The sequence below is a fragment of the Tachypleus tridentatus genome, chromosome 7, assembly GCF_004210375.1.
Source record: "Tachypleus tridentatus isolate NWPU-2018 chromosome 7, ASM421037v1, whole genome shotgun sequence".
In the NCBI taxonomy this organism is placed as follows: Eukaryota; Metazoa; Arthropoda; class Merostomata; order Xiphosura; family Limulidae; genus Tachypleus; species Tachypleus tridentatus.
The window spans coordinates 176909518-176931329 of record NC_134831.1 but is presented as its reverse complement, the minus strand read 5'-3'; the positions used below and the strand labels follow the sequence as shown (position 1 = coordinate 176931329).

Here is a 21812-nt window from a genome sequence, read left to right as displayed (position 1 = left end):
ATTGGAGACTATATTAACATTAGAATTAGTGATTACAATAGAATTTTCACTTCCAAGAACAGTTATTAACCCTAGTTAAGCTAATCCTTACTTTTTGCTTTATATTAGAAATATTAGAGACCATATTAATATTATAATTAGTGATTACAATAGAATTTTCACTTCCAAGAACAGTTATTAACCCTAGTTAGGCTAATCCTTACTTTTTGCTTTATATTAGAAACAATGGAGACCATATTAATATTAGAATTAGTGTTACAATAGAATTTTCACTTCCAAGAACAGTTATTAACCCTAGTTAGGCTAATCCTTACTTTTTGCTTTATATTAGAAACATTGGAGACCATATTAATATTAGAATTAGTGATTACAATAGAATTTTCACTTCCAAGAACAGTTATTAACCCTAGTAAGGCTAATCCTTACTTTTTGTTGCTGTATCAATCATTGTTTCAACTTCCACATTTACTTGACCCAGAAAAACCTTCACACAGTCCAAGAGGAAGGAATGCAAAGGACAATGATTTCTGTAAATATAGTTTTACTTTGTGTTTTTTACTGCAGTTCAACAAGGTTTCAATTAGACTTGTAGAAGTAAAACAAATAAAAACAATTAATTATGTTACAAAAGACGTATAGCCGAAAACATGTTCAAACCCAGTCACTAGTTAAACTTCATCATAAACATAACTTACATAACATTACTTTAGCCTTTAAAATATAATATTACACAAAAGGTGTAACATACAAATAAACACTTACAGTAACAATAGCCAAAAACCACTGTAGACCTCCAGTTTCACCAGTACTAACTACATAAAGGTAAAATTTAGCAGAGTTATGAAATTAACTTAATGAGATGGTATGACCTAAGAGCTTAACCCTAAAATTATGACCTCGTTAGCTTTTCTTAAACATATTTTTTTGCATGAAATGCCCTCTGGATAAATAAAATTGTTAGATGTATCTCAGAATGGCTGGTATGGGTATTAACATTTCTATTGATAAGAAGAGAACAATGTTTCGACCTTCCTGGGTCATTTTCAGGTTAAGAAAGAGAGTTCTTTGTTGTTGTTTTTAACAGAAAGTAACTAATATTGGGTACTAATTTTTTGTACTTACAGCATTGGCCATATATGGCAAGTTTCCCGACTGCCTTGAATCAATTGTATGCCTGACAGCTGATGGGGCAACTGTCAATTTTGGCACAAATAAAGGACTTGTCAACAGATTGAATGTGCAAAAACCTTATTTGATAGAGATCCACTGTGTTAGTCACAGATTGGAACTTGCAATTAAGAAGACATCAAGGATATCTCTTACCTTGATAGTATCCAAACCTTATTAGAAAACCTATGGAAGTTTTATGACAATTCACCACAGAACTGGGCTGGCCTCAAAGAAGTTGGTAAAGCCAACAACATTGTTGTTAGAAAGCCAACAAAAGGAACAGGAACCCGGTGGGTGGCCTACAAAAAGTGCACTCTGTAATCAGTTTCTCATAACTGGCCAGCTTTAGCAGAGCATTTGTATCAAGTAAAGCTGCATGACAAAGGGGAACGTGAACAGAAAGCTGCAGAATTATACAATACTTTGACAAGCCTTAAATTCATCCTGTACATGGACATACTCTTGGCAGTTCTGCCTGTTTTGACATCTCTTAGTCTCAAAATGCAAGATAATTCTGCTACTGTGAACATTGTTTCTGACAAACTCGCTGTTTGCAAAGAGAAGCTAGGCAATCTGAATCATGTTGAGAGATCCCAGAAAATTGTTAAAGAGCTCACAACATGTGAACAAACTGGAAAGTGGTTACTTAGAGGAAAGCTGATTGCTATTAGTGGTCAGACAAGGGCCAGAGGCTCAAAAAGTGCCACAAAAGAGACAGTTGCTCAATCCGTGGCTGAAGAAACTGCCATCTTCATAGGTAAAATTGTCACATACCCAAATGAGAGATTTGAAGAATTTGATAAGGATTTTATTGGTGCCTTTCAAATTTATGAACCAAGCAACTGGCCAAAAATTGAGGAAGCATTGTCATCTTATGACCATAATGAACTCCAGACACTATTGGACCACTTTGGTGCTCTGCTAGAAGCTAAGGGTTTCAACATTGCAGCTGATATTTGCCAAGCTGACTTACATAAAACACTGCTCAAAGCCACAAGATTTGCCAAATCAGATGAGTACCTAGCTAGTAGTGCAAGTGGATTGTGGGCCCACATGTTAAGTCAAATTACTGTTGAGGACGGTAAACCTTTACCTGGATCAACAGTGTTGGCCTTGGTATGCCTCATGCAGGTGATTTCCGTGTCATCTGCTGAACCAGAACGTGGATTTTCTCAGATGGCAGTTAGTTATTAAGGATGGCTGGTGGTCCAAACTAATAAATGATTCTCCTAATGACTTGATAACAATAAAATTAGCTAAGAATAAGACCTGTGATCTTGCAAGCACAGAATTACTGTGCAAGTCTGTAGAATCCTGGGGAAGGACAGTAAAAAAAACAGACGATTTGCGAGTCCACATGGAACTCACACACACAGAGACAATAGAGATACTGAGTCTACATCAGCTGATGTCTTAGTGCTGGATGACTAAATCTACCAGTTTGATTGATGTGTCATTTTTAATGGATACAAGACTTATTGCCACTTGCTTTGAAATAATGTTTCAGTGCCATAAATAAAATGATTGTGTTTTAAATAATAATTGTCTCTACATGATTTCTTGTTTTCGGTAATGTACAGTGACAATTTTGAGGTGTCCTGCTATATTTTCATCTGTCCGGCAAGTTTCACTGTCCAGCAGGACGTGTGTCCTATGAAAATTTAAAATATTTCTACCCCTGCAGTATACAGTTTATAAATACATAATTGCACAATACACAGGTCACAGGTACACATTACAGTATACAGTTTATGAATATATAATTGCACAATACACAGGTAACAGGTACACATTACAGCATACAGTTTATAAATATATAATAACATTATACTCAGGCAACAGTTATACAGTAAAATATACAGCTTACTGATGCATAATTATTGAATACAATTATTAAATAATACATACATTTCAGCTGTTATATTACGTTAAAAAATTATGTCAATAACAGTATTAATTATACACAACTTACCCAGATTTCAACTCCAAAGCATTTTCTATTTCAACAATGAATTTAGACAGTGGCTTGTATATAACTGTAAGATTAAATCCCTGCTGTTAACACATAATGCAAGAATTACCCCTGCTATTAACATGTAATACAAAAGATAGTCTCTGGTATTAGCACATGATGCAAGAATTAATAACTGGTATTAATACATAATGCTAAAATAAACCCCTAGTGTTGTAGCAAAATGCTTGGTACCAAGATTATCTGCATACATCAATAATAAAAAAGTTAAATATTTTTTAATGTTAATTACCAAAATGTCACGACCACGCACTCTGACCTGCCCATAACGGGAGGGTTAAGCCCCTAGTCTTAGAAATCCAGTTACATTACAATAGTTAAAGAACATTGTTTGGTTTCTACATGTTATTATTGTGTTCTTCCCTACGTAGTTTAAGTTAACATAAATTCAGTGTACTAATCCATCACCATAAAAAAGACAGGCTTAACTTCCATTGGCAATCCAGAAATCAAAAGTAAGTAGATATTTGTTTCTTACATATATTCTTTACTAAAGTAAATAAAGTTACACTAAGTACAATAATAACAAATGATAACAAATGTTCTTCATGAAGTATCCTTATGAGTAAAATGAGCATTATGTTATTTAATAAAGTGAGTGATTTACAACTTGTGTGGCAGGATTATTAGTCAGATACTGTTCAACAGACAACAATAATGTTATGTACAAATGGTTATATACTGTTACAAGCTTTAAGCTACTTAGAGTAAACAGTTCTGATTTTCTGTATTATCAAAAATTTAAAAAGAAAATAAACAATTTTGACTTATTTCATATTTCTTTTATGGTGATTACAAGGTCAGCCGAGTCTGTATAAAATTAGGGTTTTGAAGATAACACAAAGTATACAGTTGTACTGAAAAAACAGATATTTATTTAAGAGGTTTTAGAGGTTACACCACTGGTTCCCAAACATTTATTTTTACTAACACCTTAATTCATTTATCCTGCAGCCAAATAGTTCCTCTTTGTTACATTTGTTTTAAATGTTCATTATTATTCTTTGTTTAATGAAACTGAGTCACCCCTAACTACTTGCCATGAAAAAGTTTGGAAACCACTGGGCAAAAAGTGAAATTTGTAAATAATCAAATGAAGAAAAGTATTTTTAACCTTAATATGAAAATAACTTCACACTTGGAGCAGTCAAGATTGACTCCATGTATTGATAAACAAATCTTAATCTAAAAATACAATTTTTTGCAGACAAAAAGACTTGTACTGTTTACTGAAGGCTTTATTGTTTTCAGGAAGATACACAAAACATATTAAAAGTAACAGTATAAAAACCGATGGTCACTTTGCTGTTACAAGGTCAGCCACATCATCTAATCCCCACATGGAAAGAATTAACACACACAAGTTTGTTTTTCCTGGAGAATAATTGTGTACTGAACAACAAACCTACCAAAAATATAATGCAGACCAACCTTCACTACTGAAATATTTAAAAAACTATATTTAAATTATTTTTTATTCCATTCTACAGACATGTTAATCTTTAAGTACTATGTAAACATTATGCACTCTACCAATAGCATTATAAAATACATTCAAATAACTAGCTACCTGTTCTCAGCTGTCATGTTTATTATGTACAAACTCTGTTTTTTACCTGTAATATTCTTTGTTGTTGGCTGGCAAACAAGAATTTGTTGTCCAGAGTCCAGAGCACCACATGGATCATTCTGAATCAAGGAAGAGAAACAAAACAGAAATATAAATCAAGCAGAAAAACAAACATACTTCATTTAATCTATTATGGTATCTGTCCACTAATACTGTTGGTGATTAAAACCCACTTTGCTATTTTAAATTCAAATTTAATAATAAAAATACTTTTCTTGACTCTGATGTGGCACAACTTTTTACTTTCTCTTACAAACTTTCATCTGAATGTTTGTATTTATTAATCTTAATTTGCAGGACATTGAAACACATTTTATAAACTTCTAGAGGAGTTTTAGTTTGTTTGGTACATAAAGAGAATCTCACATTAAAATCTCCATCTTTTCAAACACAAATTCCTATTTTTTGAACAATTTTGATTTATTAATAAAACTTATCACCTGGTTTCAAGTGTTCATTTTTAATAATAACGTTTTTATTAGATATTTTAAGTTGGCAAATATCTGTTCAAACCATCACCACAGATGAGTTGACCAATCTTTTATAAACTTTCTCCACCATCTGACATTATCACTTCAACTGATAATAACACCACAAAGTCTATGCTTCATCAATAACACAAGTTGAAATCCCACCTAACAATACCACACATTTAAAGCATGCCTGACAACACACAAGTATCGAACATTCCTTGATGATCAGGAATGTTTTTAATGGATTTTAAAAGTTTAATGTAGTTTTAATAAAACTACTACAATAAATACATCTCTGGAACCTACTAAAGTTATACTGAATAGATTGAATAAGTTTAATATAAAGTTTTAATAAACCTACATCTTCAATAAATACATCACTGGAACCTACTAAAGTTATACTGAATAGATTGAACAAGTTTGATATAAAGTTTTAATAAAACTACTACAATAAATACATCTCTGGAACCTACTAAAGTTATACTGAATAGATTGAATAAGTTTGATATAAAGTTTTAATAAACCTACTTCCACAATAAATACATCACTGAAACCTACTAAAGTTATACTGAATAGATTGAATAAGTTTGATATAAAGTTTTAATAAACCTACTTCCACAATAAATACATCTCTGGAACCTACAAAAATTATACTGAATAGATTGAACAACTATAACATAAAGTTTTAATAAAACTTCTACAATAAATACATCACTGGAACCTACTAAAGTTATACTGAATAGATTGAATAAGTTTAATATAAAGTTTTAATAAACCTACTTCACAATAAATACATCTGGAAACATTATACTGAATAGATTGAACAACTATAACATAAAGTTTTAATAAAACTTCTACAATAAATACATCACTGGAACCTACTAAAGTTATACTGAATAGATTGAACAACTATAACATAAAGTTTTAATAAAACTTCTATAATAAATACATCACTGGAACCTACTAAAGTTATACTGAATAGATTGAATAAGTTTGATATAAAGTTTTAATAAACCTACTTCCACAATAAATACATCTCTGGAACCTACTAAAGTTATACTGAATAGATTGAACAACTATAACAAAGTTTTAATAAAACTTCCACAATAAATACATCACTGGAACCTACTAAAGTTATATTCCATTTTTGGAAAACTCCAAACAAATCCTCACCTTCTCCTTGATTGCTTCATTTTGTTCTTGTAAATAAGTGTTCATGCTAATAGCATGCGAAGAACGGTCAAACCGGAACAACGCAAACTGTGAGAAAAAAAACAGAATACAATGTTCATGAGTTGTCAAGTTAGACAACAATTAATGTAAAGCATTAAGTACAAACAAACCAAAAACTACAATGATGAGCTGTAATTGTTAAAGTGTATAAAGTGTTAAGTTTGTATCAACTGCATAATACTCAATTCAACCTTCATTATTCAAACCTATTCTCTTTATAGCACAAGTGAAAAATGTATTTCTGGAAGATTCCAACCTTTAAATTATTTTGCAATATATTAAAATATGGTACGGTTATTAACTAGATTAACATGTTATAATTTTTACATTGTTCTATCATTAGTGAGCAATAAACAATGGACAAAACATTAATACTCTCTTGGCAAACAGTCACATTTGTTGTTAACGTAATAAACTTATAAAACCATACTCTGAAAACTTTCAAATATTTCAACCAATGTACAGAAATGTACACATAATGAGACAGAAGAAGAGCTCTAATGACCAAGAATCCACTCAGAGCGCATAAAGTTTTAATATAGATTTGTCCTCCAGAAAAATACACAACCTCATCGAAGCAGTGTGCTATTGTCAGTACGTTACCTTGTGGTAAACTTTAATACATCGTGAGATTGTAGTGCCATACTGATTAAAAATATCATTAATAGAGAAGTTGATTGAAAAAAACAGTTCTTGTGTGTATAAAACCATTCATTCCCAATGAGGAACAGTACTGGCCGAGAGATTTCATTACACAGAATACAGCTGAGCAAATGTCAGGTGAAAATAAAGTATATATATATATTAATATGTGGCTTAACAAAACATTCTTTTTATCTCCTTTTGTCTAACAAGAAGATCCTTAAAATACAGTTTAAAGTTTCTTAAAATTAAACACCAGTAAGAGAATTGTTAGAAATATTCAAATAGCATATTTGTTTGTTTTCATTTTACCTTTTTTGGTTTGACGTTGCGACGTTTAGCAAAGTAAGATGCAATGCCACTAGTAGCAGTAGCTTCTGTGAAGGCTGGAGGAGGGTTTTGTGGACTTGAAGTTGTGTTATGGATGTCTAAGTACTCTCCAACTAATACTTCCAGCTACACATAATAAAACAGCAATGTTACAGTCAAAATGCTGTATTAACTACATCATAACACACACATATTAGAATGAATAATACAATGTTCTAGCTGAAGAGAGAATCATAATCAAAGCTACCAGTGAAACTACATTCAAAATGAATTAACAGAAGCTAAAACAATTCATGTATTGTAAAAAACAAACTTTCACAGTAAAATGTGAATACAAACTTTGAATATCATATTCATAAGCAGTGCAAACTAACCCAATGCCCTTACCTGTATATTATGATTTAAACAGAGTTTTTTGAACATGAATATACTTTAATACAGACTTCTCATCTTTAAAACTTACTACATTACAAAAATAATTACAAAACAAACGTTTTACTGGAATGTAGAAACAAGCACACTTGCATTGTTAAATGTACTGGTTTTACTTCAAAAATGTAGACTTCCCAAAGTTAAAATTACCTATTTTAACTGAAAAAATTGGACACCAAAGGTTCAAATTACCTATTTTAATTGAAACAATTGGACCAACCAAAGGTTCAAATTACCTATTTTAACTAAAACAATTGGATTTACCAAAGGTTAAAATTACTAGTTTTAACTGAAACAAGTGAACTTACCAAAGGTTAAAATTACCTGTTTGAACTGAAACAAGTGGACTTACCAAAAGTTAAAATTGCTAGTTTTAACTGAAACAAGTGGTCTTACTAAAGGTTACAATTATCCATTTTAACTGAAACAAGTGGACTTACTAAAAGTTACAATTACCCATTTTAACTGAAACAAGTAGACTTACCACAGCCTGGATTTTTGACCAGATATCTGCCAATTCATACAAGATGACCTCTCCAGGAATATTATCCATTTTAACTGAAACAAGTGGACTTACTAAAAGTTACAATTACCCATTCTAACTGAAACAAGTAGACTTACCACAGCCTGGATTTTTGACCAGATATCTGCCAATTCATACAAGATGACCTCTCCAGGAATATTTTCTGCATTCTGTTTTGTAATTAGATGGAAATATTAAATTAACTTTGAAATATAACAAAATTTTATTTCTTAGAAGAAAACTTTGCTTTTCTTTAATAATTGTCTACATCAATGTTTCTGACAAGAAACTAAATTAACTAAAGGTTCTTTGAAACAATGAAACACAACTGAGAGAAAAGATCAGTGAACCTTTGTTATAACAAGTTTGACTAAAACCTTCCAGAAAATATTAAAATAAAAATTTCAAACAAATGTTGGAACTGTTACTAAGCTATTTACTTTATTACAGTTTCAAGCAAAATGGATCTTCCTCCTTTATTGTTTACACAAACCAGTTCACAGTAAAACCAGCAGTAATATATAAACATATTCAGCTTTTCTTCAAAGTTATTTCAGCAACCCTATTTGATAGCAGCAATTGACTGTATAGAGTTCAGTGTAGTGTGGAAATAACTTAAATCACATGGGTCGAGAAATGTCAATTGGTTAAACTTTATCAAAACCTTTTGCATTTTAACTGTAGTCAGAAGGACAAATTAATGCTATCTTTCTCAAAACTATTATGAAGTTCCTATTATGAGTGGCACATTAAGTTGAGAAAAAAATAACAAAAAGTAATAATTGTTTTCAATGCACAAAAAGTCAAATATTCAATTTATTTATACATCAAAATGTATAAAATTAAATAAAACTATTATTGACTAAAATTTTCACTCTTGTGGTTTCTTTCTTTTTAACGTATAAAAGAATACCTACAATATCATTTTCTAAATATTCATCAGTTGAATGCTACAATTTTATCCTCAGGATGAAATAAACAGTCGTAATACAATTAATTATACTTTGACCACGTACAACACTTTCTTTTGTAATTACAAACATTGTTCAAGAAGCAAAAACTGCCACTTGTGAGGTTTATACTCTGTAGAACCATAAAACTTGCTTATAACACTGTTAGACAACACAATATTGTGATGAAACAAATGTTTTGTTATCACACATTTTGACGTCTCAAGTTTAATAGAAATCCAGTGTTCTAAAACACAAGAGTTTTTCATCCTTTACCATATTATATCTAACTGTTTTAAACATACTCGGGGAAAGATGTTACATAGAAATATATATAATGTTTTGTCACTTTTAAGTTCTGTAAAAGTTCTGTAATTTTTTGCCATAATTAATTTTTCAAGAAGTTATGGATCTTTCTTGAAAAATTAATTATGGCAAAAAATTTTAATTTAGAGTACAAAAGAATAAATAGATAATTTGTTTCTTGATTATCCATTGCTAATTTTGTTTTGTTTCAAAATAATATTGTTCCTGCTATCTGCAACATAAAATCTATGTTAGACATTCTTTTCTTACAGCAATTCTTCGTAAGTGGTCCAACACAATCTTGTGAGCCCTGGCTACACAGCGGAATTGTTCGAAAAGCAGCTCCAACATTTCCATGAGGAGTTGTGGTTGGGTAAAAACTGGATCATCAATAATGGTGGATAGAGTTCCTGAGGAGAAACTCACAAGCATAGAAGGAACTTGTGTAAAGTTCTGAGCAGTGTCCAGTACATGCTGAGCAGTTCTTCGAGCAATGGCCATTAGTTCCTTTTGACTTCTAGTCTTAATATCCTGAGAAATACACATGCCAAACAACTGTATCACCTTCTTGATATCTTAAACCTGCATATACTAGAATCATTGTATATGTTCTCAATATCATAAAGTGTATGTACGGTAGAATAAGTTTACATGCTGTTGATATCATAAAGTGTATGTACGGTACAATAAGTTTACATGCTGTTGATATCATAAAGTGTATGTACGGTACAATAAGTTTACGTGCTGTTGATATCATAAAGTGTATGTAGAGTACAATAAGTTTACGTGCTGTTGATATCATAAAGTGTATGTAGAGTACAATAAGTTTACATGCTGTTGATATCAAAGTGTATGTACGGTACAATAAGTTTATGTGCTGTTGATATCATAAAGTGTATGTAAGGTACAATAAGTTTGCATATAGTAGATATCATAAAGTGTATGTATGGTACAATAAGTTTACATACTGTCGATATCAAAGTGTATGTATTCTACAACAATTGTACTTGTTCTTGATAGCAAATATAAAACTATACTTCAGAACTGACAGAACATTTAAAAAAAAAAGAATTCTTTACAAACAAAACTTTTTGGAGCTCTACAGGAATTAACTTTCTCTCTGTGTACTTTGGTTGAATCAGCTGAATTCAAAAACCCAAAGTGCCTTTTATGGTTTCTATACTGTAACTTCTGATAAGTTTTCTGTATCTTCACAATCGATAAGTAATGATTAAGTCAATTAGAGACAAAAAATCTGATTTTCAATGTAGTATTTTCCCTAAACATTTCTCCACGAATATAAAACTTTGGAGTGTTCTAATTACAAAGTGGTTTTCATCTTATGATTTAGAATACATTTCTTCATCCAAGTATTCTCTAAAAACCTTCTAAGTAAATTTAAGATGTCACATTTTAGTAAATCTTCATATTTTATCTGTTATTTTCTCTATCCTAATTCTATACAAGGTTGGTTGATTTGACCAAGCTTGTAACCACCAAAACAAAATTTGAAATAAATGTGAATTACCCTTTTCTTTCTAGAAAGACTTCAAATTGTACTATGAAACCGTATTTGTTTATCCTAAGAATCTTTAAACTCATAACAACGTACTGCTATTTAAGATTTTGTTTTAATGCCCTTTGAAGTGTCAAATTAATATTCTTGCCACATAAATTGTACTTAGCAAACCTGTAGCTCACATTAAAGTATTGAATCACATAACACAAGCTATTCACAAGTTACTCAAAAGCATGGTTCACGAAACTTAAAAATACTAAATAAAGAGTACACGTGAATTTCTAAAGTACTTACAAGAAACTCCATTTTTTAAAATTATTTTTAATCCTGTAGACTGTCAATCAGTGAAACAATACTTTTATACTAATGGTAGTACTGCACTAAATTATTTAATTAAATAATGCACTAAATAACACAGAATAATAACATGCAAAAAGCAGACAACATCCCATAACTATCACAGTTTTTCCTGGCTTTTTTACTATAAGAAAAAAGACCATTAAAAATTCAGCTAAACTCATCAATGTATTTCCTGTGGGAACAAAGTTTGTACTAGAAAAAAAAAAAGGCAATTCTCTCTACAGAAAACAATGTACTGTAATAAGTCTTTTGATAGACTAAAACTTTGGCTTTCCATTGGTTATAAATAATATACTGTTAAACACCATACAGAACTATTGGCAACTCATAAAAGAGGATTTAACAGATGGGTGTGGCAAGAGATGTCTGCATTTTTTTTTATTTTATGGCTCTGGAACCAAATAAGATTGAAGACCACAAAAATTATACTTGACCTTAGCAATGGTAACATTATGAGTAATTTATTTAAATGTCACACTTCTCTGAATGGTAGGAAATAAATTAGAGAAAAAGGGATAAGAAAAAAGCAATTCTTAGAATTCTCATACTAAAAGAAATTCAGTACTTCTTTTTAATTATTGCCTCATAAAATTTAAAATTTACATAATATTAGAATTTGGATTACTGGCTAAGTTTTTATGCCAAGATTATTCGTATACAATAAGTAAGTATAATTATGTTTTGAATGTATCTCACTAAAACTCACAGATAAAGATGTCCATAGCAAAAGTGTTGAAGCCAAAATATTTTTCTTGTTTTCTGTGCAATTTACACCACATAAATTTAACAAGATAAGATATAAATTTTAAAATAAAACTGTTGAAACAAAATTAGAATTATTATCTTAACTTACATTTTAAAATTTCAAAAGCAGTTGTGCTCTCAGAACTTAAAATGTGTTTAACAGTTATGATAACAGTTAATTCACAATTATTGTCTATGAACATGTAACAAATTTTATTATCCAACAAAACACAAAGCTTTTGGTTTACTCTATGTACTTTCTTATCTACAAGAGAGCATCCAAAACGATTTAATTTTTAGGATTTTTATACATAAACTGTGAAGAGATAACAAATCTCACCTCAACAGCCTCAGGTACTTTATTCAACAGAGACAAACACTCAACTAAGATGGCAATGAAATGTGGACTGTTCCCCTCTGGATCAGCAGCCATGACATCTTCCATCACAGGCCCCTCTGAAGATATGTTTCCTAGACAGAATTACACCAATTTTTATAAAGTCATCAAAAACATTAATAGTAGTCCTTTAAGAGAATATGAATTGGTTGGGTTTGAATTTCCCACAAAACTACAGGAGGGCTATCTGTACTAATCAACCATAATTTAGCAGTGAAAAACTAGAGGGAAGGCATCTGGTCATTGCCATGCACCGTAAACTCTTGGATAATCTTTTACCAATGAATAGTGGAATTGACCATCACACTATAATGCTACCATTGATGAAAGGGCAAGTACATCTGAAGGGACAGGGATTCAAACCTATGACTCTCACATTGTGAGTCAAGCACCCTAACAACCTGGACTTGCTAGGCTACCTAGGAATTAAGAAATGACTTAAAATCAAATTGATTCATAAAATAAAGAGACAGAGAGAGTTTATAATACCACAGCATTTAATCAGTACTTTACGTACTTATGTAGGTTTCTAATACTAGGTATCTGTAAAGACATTATGCCAAATATCAGTTCAACTCAATTGTGCACCATAAAGACTCAGAAAGGGTTAAATTTTTGTTAAACATTGAGCAAAGCTAATCAAGAGCATACTGCACTAGTTATAACTAATTTTGATGAGATAGACTAGATGTAATGCAGCTCTCCTTTACCAATAAATAGTGACACATTTAAATCTTTCAACCAGAAAGTTGCAAAGAAAGTATCTTAAACACTTGGCCATGGCACTTAATGAAGTGTCTCAAAACACTCCTATGGCATTATTTCTTTAAGATTTTATTGCATGTCATATGACAAACCCACACTATATATAATGTAAAATTAAGTGTTTGGGATTTATTCAAATTTAATTATGTATTATGAATATCTCTACTTTAGACTTTAGTAAAACATGATGTATCCATTATTATACATAACATTGAATTATATTACAATGGTTCAAAAAGTAAATAACCCACTGTACTTGATGTGACTATTCATACCAGGAGAAAGTAACTCAGTATACAGCCCTGTTCTCTTGCTGGGAGTGCCTACAATACCATCTGCATGACGACTTCTTTCTGAACCTTGTCTTTTAAATCGTCGTAGAACTTCAACTGTTGACCTTTGATAAAGATGCTTGTGAAGGTCTTCCAATAAAATTTCATGCATTTGCTAAAATGTATACACAGAAACTGTATTATTACAGACAGAGAAAACAGTTTATTGTGACAATGATACACAGTATAAAAGATCCAAATATTAAATGAAAAAAACCAAACAAATACAAACAACGTTTGGGTCAACCATAATTTTGATGATTTAACAGTTACAAACACTTTTTCATAAATCAAAGATTATATGTTGTAAATTAAATTATAGCAGTGATAAAAGAAATAAGGTATAATGAGCAAGAGATACATTTAGTTTCATACCTCTTTCTTCGACAGCAACTCCGACTTAACTTCCTTTAAGGCATCTACTCCTTCTAGGCTTCCTTCCAACAGGAAAACTGAAAAAAAAGAACACAACATAACATACCATTTTTTTTAACATTTTACAAATTCAAGTTAATAGAACAGAAACTTGCCTGTTTATATAAGGACCAGGAACTGAACCATATAATCAAAACAATAACAAGAGGCAAAATAATTACGCATTATGGTTCATTGCTTTCTTGCTGTGGATAATGTTCACCACTACCCTTTTGTAAAAGTTTTAACGCATGCAACGAAGACTGCTCAAATGAACATAAACAGTTGTTAAATAAAACAGTCTTGATCCATTGCTTAACTTAATATAAACAGTTGTTAAATAAGACAGTCTTGATTCACTGCTTAAATACATTTCTATCATATTTCACACACCTGAAGAAACTAGAAGCTGTGTAGCATGAAGATAATGTTTCTTGGCAAGGTATTTCTCCACAGTGTCGGGAACTTCAAGAAGCCTCTCACTGCAAGAAACAACCATAATATAAACACATTTTTAGAGCTTACTCAAGGAAGTAACTTAATTTGTTTTAGAAAACCCCATTTCTGTCTAACCCATCAATTATAAAAGTAATCTGTTTCAAAACAACTGGTTTGGATGTTTAATTGTTGTTAAACTTGGAGCTACACAATGTTTAGTACTTGCAAAACCCACCATGGGTATCAAAACCCAGTTTTAAGCATGAGAAGCCTGCAGATTTACTGTTCAGCTAATTTCAGGCATTTTAAGACATTATTTATAACAAAACTCAAAATATGGATACAATAACATTTGTTATTGAATAATTTGAAACAGGAACATCAGTATTTATGTGGTAGTTAGCCAGAGAAGTAAAGACTGAATTATATTTACCACACAGAATGTACAATTTATATGTATAAGTCTACAAAAAGATACAGAGAACTACCTTCAAAGTATAACACAATATTATTAATTACCCACACATTTTATTTTTCTACAACTGTCAAAGCAGATAACAGGAACTAAAACTGGCACATAAAGTGGTTAGAAGCAATTAATGAGGGCAGGTAATAAACGGAAAACATTTTCAAAATGTGACACAGGTAAACACTGGGCTAATAAGTTGTTAAGAGACAAGAAACACTTGTGAAAAACACAAACTTGGTGAGTTACTACATTAGAATTCATAACAGTAGATTAAAAAGCATTCATTATTGGATTTCCTAGACCTTAAAAGTGCTACAATAATCAGATAAACACACATTTCCTGTAGCAGTGACAACACTTGTTTCTGCTCTACTGCTTCCAGCCACAACTTCTTCAGTTCTTCTCTTTTACAGTGAAGTAACATCTTACAGTTTTTGAGCTTCTCCTTTATACTCTGAATTTGTTCTCTAGACACTGTGAATAGAAGGAAATTACAAAATATCACATATAACATTCATGGGAATTAATTTCATAATTTTGATCAGCTATCTAAATAAAGTTATTTGGATTAATGGATGAAGAATAAGGTTATTTACAACTGAAAAGTTTGTCCAAAAATTGTTTCCTAACAGTCATTTAATTTTCAAATCATAATTAATAGCACAGGAGTGTAACATCTTACACAACTGGATAGACATGTTTTTTTACTAAGAAGGTTCAATAACCTATAAAACACAGGAGTGTAACATGTCACACAACAGAATAGGTAACGTTTGTACTAAGTCACACTGTAGCAAGTTTCGACAACCTGTGAAACACAGGAGTGTAACATGCTACACAACTGGAAAAGTATGTTTTTATTAACAACATAAACCTTCACTGTGTAAGAAGGGTCAACAACCTGTGAAATAAAAAAGTGTAATATGTTACACAACAGAATAGAAGTATTTGCACTATTTCATAATATAGCAAGTTTCAACAACCTGTCAAGGACAGGAGTGTAACATGTTACACAACATGCAAAGCACTAATTTTAAACTGCCAATTTGTATTTGACAAGTACCTGCTGAAAGTTTCCTTCTCTTTGAAATAAAGAAAGAACAACATCTGTGAAACAGCACCTACCACCAACATTATGATTCTATTAACATCATTTTATTGAAAAACCAACAAGATGAAAGGAACTGGTTAGCAGTGACCACCACCAACTTTTTTTTTGTAAGTACCATGGTTTGAGGAACACTGTACTAAACACTTATATATTCTAGAAAAAATATTATTTCAATTTGATTACCTATTTTTCAACTCCTAACTCTAACAAGTTTTAGGGTGGACGAAATAACAAATAAAGTATGGCTTTATTAAAAAAAGTTTTGTTACTTATTTTGGATGTCTCGGAGGTTATGCAAATGAAATATAAAAACTTTAAGGTCAGAAATTATAATTACCTTTGGTGATACCATATTGTTATGCCACCTGGTCTGCAAATAAAGATATTTTATGTCTTATAAGCCATAAATTTATTTAAAACCAACTTAAAAAGTAGGTTATTGTCTTACCATTTACCCTATTTGAAATCCTACTGAACACTTGCATCGTCAAAGTAAGGTCTTCATGATGAGCTATGAAAAAAAAAAGTATATAAAACTAGATAGATAGATGTCAGAGCTGGCCTAGTTTAAAATCAAGCCTTTTACTACAAACCTCATACTAAATCAGTTCTTGTTCAATTACCATTTTCAACAAACCTCAAACTAAATCAGTTCTTGTTCAATTACCATTTTCAACAAACCTCAAACTAAATCAGTTCTTGTTCAATTACCATTTTCTACAAACCTCAAACTAAATCAGTTCTTGTTCAATTACCATTTTCTACAAACCTCAAACTAAATCAGTTCTTGTTCAATTACCATTTTCTATAAACCTCAAACTAAATCAGTTCTTGTTCAATTACCATTTTCTACAAACCTCAAACTAAATCAGTTCTTGTTCAATTACCATTTTCTACAAACCTCATACTAAATCAGTTCTTGTTCAATTACCATTTTCTATAAACCTCAAACTAAATCAGTTCTTGTTCAATTACCATTTTCTACAAACCTGCAACTAAATCATCAAGTCGTTGATCACTTCGTTTGAATTCCTTTTCTAATTTTGCTTTTTCTCGATCTCTGTCAGCATTATTTTGACTATAAACAGAAGAAACATACCTGTTTTATTTTCTGAAATCACAAGTTTACAGACAATCTAACGAAACTTGTAGTAGAAGTACAACATAAACAAATTATATGCGAGAAGAAACAATTTATCTCTTCTGTGTGATACACACACTGAAACTATTCTTTTGTCAGATTTTACCATACAAGTTATCCTGGAGATCAAAAAACTAAACCTCTTACTTCATCAGGCCTAACTTTCACAGGTTACTTTTATTTTTGAAACTTAATGTTATAACCTTAAATGCTCTTCAAATGGCACACAATTAAACCTCATTTAATGTGGAAAATCTGGCACAAACAAAACATTTATTTTAGAATAAAGATTAACCTAGTATTAGACCAGATGGAGATATTCCATAAGCTTTATCCCCTTACCAATATTAAAGTTAAATTTTAGTTCACTGTTGTTTGAAGAGAATAACTGAAAAACATACCTGGCAGAAAGAGCTCGTATGACTGACATCAGAAGACCAGTCTAAAATAGAGATTTATCATCATTTCTTTTTATGAATAGCCTTTAACTGTAAACAAATGTAAATCTTTTATTACATGAGTTAGCATTTTTAAAGTTATATTTTTTACTAAAATAGACCAGTCTAAAATAAAGTTATTGACATTTTTTATCAATCTTTACACTTACATATTTAAACTTTATAGTTTCATTAAACTGGTTAGCATTTCCAGATTTTTTTTCCTCCCCATAATTACATTTAAAATATATTTTCCACAACTGACTTAGTGTCTAGAATAAACTTAAATCTTCAAAACCTGTTAAGACGTGTGAAATAAGATTGGAACTACAATTTAATGACAATGAATAATTTTTCAGGTTTTAATTTTAAACATTTTTTATTAATATATTTATTACTATCAATTACTGTACTTCAGGTGTGTATAGATAGTTTATTTTTAATAAAACGTTATTAACTGATAAAATAACAGACTGATAACCTACTTCAGACCTAATCTCAATCTGGTCTATGTTCATTGTGAGTAGTGTTTCACAAATTATTCAACTTTGTTTTCCCAAAATAAAGACACTAAGTTAAAAACAATATCATGAGATCAGTGATATTGAGAAAACCCACTTGTAGAGAAATATATGCAAAAACGGCTCGTTTGGGTTGAGAAACTATTTTACATAGAAGAGCGAACAACGTTTCGACCTTCTTCGGTCATCGTCAGATTCACAAAGAAAGAGGTAACTGACCGGAAGCTGACCACATGTTTGAAAGGGGTTGTGCAACTGAATGTTGGAACGTAGAGGGCGGTGTTAGATGTTTGAATATATAATTTTATAAATTTATTTTATTATTTTTAATATAGGTATAAAGGCATTCCCTTATATTGGTTTATTTTGGGTTTAAGTTGTTGTATAAGTAAGGCTTCTTTAATTTTGCATTTGTTTATGTTTGTTTTTTTATTTAGTATTTGAGTGTTTTCTATTTTATACCTGTATTAATATAATAAAATAAATAAAATTATATATTCAAACATCTAACACTGCCCTCTACATTCCGACACTCAGTTGCACAACCCCTTTCAAACATGTGGTCAGCTTCCGGTCAGTTACCTCTTTTTTTGTGAACCTGACGATGACCGAAGAAGGTTGAAACGTTGTTCGCTCTTCTATGTAAAATATTTTCTCAACCCAAACGAGCCGTTTTTTGCATATAATATCATGGGATGTCCACCACATAATTAATATCATGGTATGTCCACTACATAATTTAAACACTATTTTTTAACTAGACAAATATAAAGTTGAAATGAATAAAGTGCACCTGTGCTGTAATCTTCAAACTTGTTCACAAACACTAGCAATTTAAGAATGAGTTACTGAAAACCATTACTAATGTTATAATGAATTATTCTCCAGAGCTCCATAAGGTTTGAACCAAGTCTGTTTTGAGTCCATTAAAATGAATAATTCAGATACCTTAAGTTTCTTTAATTCTCAAGAAACTTGCAATTGTGAAATCCATACAAATCAATGTCAATAACTGGACAGAACAGGCTAAAAATGTTACTTACTAGAGCTGTATGTCTAATGATACATTTCTAATTCATTGATAATAATACATGTTATAAAATGTTTATTTCAGTATCAACCACATCTTTAAATTTTCAAGAAAAATTTCATTGAAAACAAACTGGTTTTTACCAAGGACATCATTTCCTGAAATCTTTGTACAATGTCATTTATATTAAATAATTCTCAAATTTGCCCATCCAGCATCTGAATCAAGTAGACACTTTGAGATCTTCAACCAATATTTTAGTCAAGAGAAGGTTTTTTTGTAAATGTATTTGTTTATAAAAAAATTCCTTCTAGTATATATATTATCCCTGATGTTGCGATTAACCTCTAAGAAAAGTCATTTTAATTAACTTTAAATTTCTAATAATTTCCAAACATGGAAAATATATACAAACATTCAATTTTTTCCTTAATTATTTTTCCAAACAATTATAATCCTAATATTATTAAATGTCATTTTATGACAGTGAGATTAAATTACAATAAATGTATTAAAACATAAAACATTGGATTTTTTCTTCGTAAACTGATTCTCACAAGAACCACTGTAAATATAAAACCTTTAACAGTTATTTACATTAGTGGTTTCCAAACTTTGTTACAGTGTCCTCTTTTCTAAATATGCATTTTGTTGTGCACTTCCATTTTGTATTATGTACTGTATGTGTCATTTTCCCATGTTAATTATACTACACAACTTAATAACATTTAGTAATATTTGTACAATAATTTTAAAACTTTTTTTATTATTAAATTTGTGCTTTCTGATATAATTTATTTGCTCCTATATTCATACTTGTATACCCCCACAATTTACACACCATGGGCTTACAACATGGACATAATGTTACAAATCACCCCTAACACTCTAACATCCATTGCCATGATTAACCAACATCACAACTCAAATTTACAATATCTACTAAAATGTTGACAGTGTTTAAATATTTGTACCAATGTGTTTTCTTCTAGCAATGTTGTTGATCAAGATTGTTCTCACCTGATCATTGTTATGAAATATGTCTCTGAGAAAGAATTTCAAATTCAAAACACCTTTGTTGTGTACAAAGGTTTAAAGTAAACCATTCAATAAATTTCTATCATAATATTAATTTTTTCACATACTGTTAGATATCAATGTTACAATACATTTTAATAACATACATCTAGTTATTTCACTGTAAATATTTGCTTACACTCTCTCTAGGGGGCTTTGATCCTCTAGGTGGTCGCATAGGTCCCTCCATTTCATTCATCATCAAAAACACAATACAAATACAAGACACCAGTCTTCTAAATGATGACTTTCCTCTTCAGTTCCTACAAAAATCCACAATAATACTCCAAGTTGTAAAAATTGTATTAATGAGAAGATATGTATTTCTTAAACATTAAAAAAGAAAGAGATTTAATAATAAGTATTCATGTTACATCTAAGTGAATAAATCATAATTCAGAGGTAGTTTATTAAATAAATAACTCATGTAGCACTATTACTTCTTTGTGAAATAAACAAAAATATTATAAATTATTCTTTCTGAACCTAATGTCAATTAAAAAGCACACCTATAAGCTTAGCAATTACAGTTTACACAAACAACATACAATAAAACAGTAACAAAGAATGTTTTAAAATTTAAATAAATAAACTGTTATACTTATCAGGTCCAGTTATTACAATGGAAATATATTTATATTAAAGAACTTGTTATGATGTTGAAAGCAATGCCTTTCACAGCATATAATGAGCTAAACTATGTTATTGTTAATATTTAGCTTCCAAAATACAGTGAAATACAATACAGTTGAAATTACACTATAAAAGTTCAAGTTGTGTTAACGTTACTAATTTGTATGAGTACAGAACACTCACAGTACAACAAACATGTACTAATTGTAGATTAAAACAAACAAAACAGACCATACTTTCATCATTCCAGTCCGAAAACATCATAATAAATTAACAGTCATATTTTATTTGCTTTTTCACGTGTTTTATTCACAGGTTTAGCAGCACAAAGGAGATAATTACTTTTTGTGTGTTTATAACTACCATCAATTAATTATATATAATAATAATACTCGACATTTGTCTAAATATCGAGCTAGGCCTACTCCGCTATCTGTCAAACTTATCAGTTGGTAAGTTTGAAAGCAAAACACATACCTTAACATTATAAATCAGATTAATTACTAAAACACACAAGAACACTGTATTTAGACATATTTAAATATTCCTACTTAAGCTGCATAAACCAAAATATGATTTGCCAACACAGTTCAAACCACACTCTAAACCTTTTCCTTATAATAACAACTTAAACCCACCCATCAATAAAACAAATGTAGTTACACACATTATTAACGTACTCTCTGGTGGTAAAATAGAAAAT

The 21812-nt window shown here is 30.4% G+C and overlaps 1 protein-coding gene across 5 annotated transcripts in view; it reads right to left on the bottom strand.

Moving 5' to 3' along the window:
- The window catches only part of Sec8 (exocyst complex component secretory 8), a 34068-nt gene extending 12256 nt beyond the window's left edge, over nt 1-21812 (bottom strand). The window contains exons 1-17 of one of the 5 annotated variants that reach the window (XM_076515888.1): nt 21748-21812; nt 20616-20739; nt 17813-17853; nt 17260-17348; nt 16719-16781; nt 15495-15633; nt 14646-14734; nt 14214-14290; nt 13782-13953; nt 12685-12815; nt 9992-10252; nt 8564-8635; nt 7493-7636; nt 6479-6565; nt 4819-4891; nt 3143-3206; nt 427-527 (exon numbers count right to left, since the gene is read on the bottom strand). In XM_076515888.1, the coding sequence (XP_076372003.1) occupies nt 427-527; nt 3143-3206; nt 4819-4891; nt 6479-6565; nt 7493-7636; nt 8564-8635; nt 9992-10252; nt 12685-12815; nt 13782-13953; nt 14214-14290; nt 14646-14734; nt 15495-15633; nt 16719-16781; nt 17260-17348; nt 17813-17853; nt 20616-20678 (1666 nt within the window). In that variant the 5' untranslated portion in view covers nt 20679-20739; nt 21748-21812. Of the gene's footprint in view, nt 1-426; nt 528-3142; nt 3207-4818; nt 4892-6478; nt 6566-7492; nt 7637-8563; nt 8636-9991; nt 10253-12684; nt 12816-13781; nt 13954-14213; nt 14291-14645; nt 14735-15494; nt 15634-16718; nt 16782-17259; nt 17349-17812; nt 17854-20615; nt 20740-21586 lie in introns of all 5 variants that reach the window. The other 4 variants (XM_076515890.1, XM_076515887.1, XM_076515889.1 and 1 more) reach the window with 4 other exon arrangements.